The following is a 3,960-nucleotide window of genomic DNA, read 5'->3' on the forward strand; positions in this document are numbered from 1 at the left end:
TCCACCTCAGAGTCCATGTCCTTCTTCAAGGTCACAGAGAGCTCTCCCAGAGTGACAATGGCAGAGCAGGACACCTTGGAACGGAGGTTGGTCACCTGGGGAAGCCATGAGGGGAAACATAAGAATCACCTTGAAAAGAAAACCAGTTGCCTTCAACAGAAGTCCCAGGAAATGACAACACATCCCACTGTGTCCAGGGGAGCATACAAGGACAGGAAGAGCAGGAGAGCACAAGCACAGAAAGGCACTTACTCTGGCACCAATTTCTGGCTTCAGACCTGCTCACTGCAGGCGTAAATAAAAATTTTATTAAGCGTTCTACTTAAGCCTTCTTAAATGTCCAGAGCTTTGATTTTAGGCCCTTTTACTAGAAAATAAATAAAGAGCTGCTTTCAAATCATGAAGGCAAAAGTCATAAAGATAAAAGAGTCAGGTGCTCCTGTTCCAAAAAGCAACACCAGCAGTTGAAGCACTCAGCCAGGAAACAGAAAACACAGGCTCAGTTCTACAGAATAATTTGCATTGTTGAATTACAGCTTGGGCAGAAACTGGGACTCTGGGAAATAACATCATCAGTGTCTCAATTTCTGCCTTTGCACTCAAAGATGAGTGTCAGATACCCGACCTGCCAGTAAATACAGCTGCATGTGCCCACAGATCCTACAGACAGCTGACAGAAATTAGAAATCTCAGGTCTAAAACCAGAAATGAAGGCAGACCCTGAGCACACATAGAGATGAACAAGCACATACCTACTCTACACACCGTGTATGAAGTATGGGGGACAATTCAGAACAACGTTCTCACCTCGCTGGTAACTGCCAAGCAAACCTCACGGAGGCTTCAAAGCAGGACCTCTGAATGGGACCCAGCCAGGTGTTGGATGGTGAAGAGTCCCTTCTCGTTCAGCTCCCTGAAAGGCAGAAGATTGATTTTTCTCTCCACCAAGGCAGCACCCTCTGAAATGAGCAGCACTGGGACAGGTACATAGAGGTGTCAGGGATGGGCAGGGGCGTTTGGAGCCTGCAGTTGCTCCTCAGCTTGGCCCCTCTCCTGCAGAGGCTGGTCCAGGCCAACACTTGGGTGGTGCTCCGGGGCCTGGAGCCAGGGGTGAGGTACCACATCTGTACCAGCTGTGCAGCAAGCCCGACGGTACCTCCATGGACGGCGTCTGGGGGCCCTGGTCGCAGGCTCTGGCTGCAGAGACCCCCCACTCCTCCGGTGAGCAGCCATCCCCTCTGCAGGGTGCTGGCAGCAGCAGCAGGGAGGCACCCACGCCTGGGGCTGCAGGGCTGGGGGTCCTGTTGTAGCAAGGTGTGACTCCCAAGTTTTGGGGGGCCAAGGGGAAGCAGCCCCCTCCCTGTCCTGGCTCTCCCTGCCCAGGAGACATCGGGCTGTGCTGCAGAACCCCTGACCTGCGGCACGTGCGCTGCGAGCGGGGCTGGGACCCTGCAGAGCCCCACAGCTCCCACCAGCTCCTCTACCGGCCACCTCCGAGCGGGGCTGGCACAAGGTAAGGGGCATGGCAGGCAGGTGGCACCCATGCAGGCACATCCCAGAGACCACTGGTCCTGCTGCGTCCCAATATCCCACACTGGGCCCCTTGCCCATGCCCTGCTCTGTCCTGCCCTTCCACCACCAATCTCATACCCCCTCACCACATTGCACCTCCAACTACAAGCAGCAGTAGCTTTCCTGGGGAAGAGCAGGAGGACTGCTGGCTGTGGGTATGCTTTGGTGAGACACTCTGGCTCCCCACTCCTCCCACAGGGAAGATGCATGGCAACAGTGCGATGAGGTAAGCAGGGGGGCACAGGGCACCTATGCCTGCACCTTCCAGCCCAAGGCTGGCAGTGCCATCTCTGTCCTGGTGAATGTCACCAGGACCCACATGCTGCCCACACTCAGCTACTTCAAGGAGCCCTTTTGGCTGCACCAGGCTGGTGAGTCCCAGTGCCACCGCAGCCCCTGCTTGGCTCACAGGGGACACAGTGTCCCCTGTCCCGTTTCACAGGAGCGACAAATGCCTATCCCCAACACCAGCAGTGCTCACAGATGCCCCACAGCTTGTGCAGGCAACAGCGTCGCAGGGCCGGCTGAGCCTGCAGTGGCTGCCGCCCCTGGAGCTGCCTGCAGAGCAGCTGGACTACCAGGTCCGCTATGCCATGGAGAACAGCCATGACTGGAAGGCAAGGCCTGCCCAGGGTACCCCGAGCAGCGCTGCCCCCCTTCGCTGCTGACACACGGCAGGCGCGGGGTCGGGCCAAGCGGGACCCGCCCCTTGGTGCCAGCCCACAGCAGCCCTGCCTCCAGCTCGGCTCTGCCCCGCAGGTCCTGCAGGTTCCGCGAGCAGCGAGGAACGAGGTCCTGGAGCTGCGGCCAGGCTCCCGCTACCCCGCGCAGGTGCGGGCCCAGCCCAGCGGGCCGTGGTACCGGGGCAGCTGGAGCGCCGGGCCCAAACCCGTTGTGGTTGATGCCGTGGCGGATGCGGGTAAGGGGCAGGGCTGGAGGCTGCGGCCGCAGGAGCCACACGGCTGAGGGCAAGACGCGGACAGTGCTGGAAATGGGGAGGGGGGCACGGGGCAGGGGGCTGCGAGGGGCTCAGAGATGGTGGCTCTGGGAAAGGCTACAGTTCCGGCATTCCTCCTCCGATGCAGGCTGGCTCATCCCCAGTGTTACGGTGGTGCCGCTGCTCTTCTCAGCAGCGCTCCTGGGGCTGCGCTGCACCTTCCCCTCCCTCTACAGGTAAGGGCTGTGCCAGGGGCAGGCGGGGGGGTCCAGCACCAAGCCTGGGCACCTTGCATGGGGCATTAGGGCACCTCAAGTCTGAGGGTCAATTCGATGCCCCTTCCTGCGTAGCCAGCAACATGAAGCAGAAACTCTGGCCGCCCGTTCCTGAGCTGCACCGTGCTCTGGGCAGCTTCCTCCAGGAAAGCAGCAAACACGGCCAGGTGAGTGGGTGGGCAGGGTGACTCAGCTGCTCCCGGGGGCAGCTCGAAGGGCAGCCCCTACCCCGTCCTTTCCATGTCGCCCCAGGCCATGCCTTCAACAAGCAGCCGCCGGAGGAGACCGTCCTGCCCTGCCTGCTGGAGGTGCTGCCCGGCCCGCGGCGTGAGGCGGGCCCGCCGCCGGAGCACGCTGGGGGCCTCCTGTCCAGCACTGACATCGCCAACCAGTCCTACCTGCTCATGAGCGGCTGGGAGCCGCGGGCAGCCACGACCGCCCCCACCCCGCCATAAACTCCTGTTCCCCCCGAGCCCCCGCCTGGTTCCTCCTGCGCCGCCGCGCCCCCGGCCCGGATCGCCTCACCTTAGCAAGAACGCCCCGCCCTGGTCCCGCCCGGTCCCGTCCCCGGTCCCGTCCCCGGTCCCGCCCCCTCACTTCACGCGCGGAGCGCTCCGCCCCGTCCCGCGGCTCAGCCAATCGCGTTGCGTCGCGCGGCCGTCGCCGGGCAGTGCGCGGCCGGTGGGTGTGAAGCGGCCAAGCGCGGCCCCGTCCGCCCGCCGTTTGAAATGCTGCGGGGCGGCCGAGCGGCGGCGGCGCCGCTGCTGAGGTGAGCGTGCCACAGGGCCGGAGAGGCGGCCTGGAGGCGCAGTCCCGAGAGGGGAGGCTGTGGTGAGGCGGGCAGGGGAAGGGAGAATGTCGCTTATCGGAGGGAGCCCCAAAGAGCGGCTGGAAGAGGTGCCGGCTGATCAAGGAGCCCCGAGGAGCGGAGGGAGGGCGTATCGGCTGACGGAGTGTCCCGAGGAGCGCCTGGGGAGAGTGGGGGTGTGCTTTGGCGGGGAGGAGCGGCCGGAGCGCTTGCACGGTCCGGTGGGGGGAGGCCGGCGGGGCTGTCGGAGTAGGCTCAGCCCGGCCGGTGGGCACGGCTAACCCCGCCCGCCCGCAGGACCACGGCGCAGTTCCTGTTGGAGGCGGACCTGCACGGGCTGCTGAAGCTGGACACGCTGATCCCGAACG

At 63.1% G+C, this 3,960-nt stretch overlaps 1 protein-coding gene across 1 annotated transcript; it reads left to right on the forward strand.

Annotated features, from left to right (window-relative positions):
* Window positions 1–736: 736 nt before the first annotated feature.
* On the forward strand, window positions 737–3,239 carry LOC131562094 (thrombopoietin receptor-like). The gene is given in 10 exon segments (XM_058811669.1): window positions 737–814; window positions 1,060–1,125; window positions 1,128–1,221; window positions 1,384–1,513; window positions 1,771–1,943; window positions 2,047–2,189; window positions 2,332–2,491; window positions 2,658–2,745; window positions 2,864–2,955; window positions 3,037–3,239. Coding segments are annotated over 10 exon segments (1,227 nt in total).
* Window positions 3,240–3,960: the final 721 nt, after the last annotated feature.

This window comes from Ammospiza caudacuta, chromosome 10 (genome assembly GCF_027887145.1).
Source record: "Ammospiza caudacuta isolate bAmmCau1 chromosome 10, bAmmCau1.pri, whole genome shotgun sequence".
Taxonomy (NCBI): domain Eukaryota; kingdom Metazoa; phylum Chordata; class Aves; order Passeriformes; family Passerellidae; genus Ammospiza; species Ammospiza caudacuta.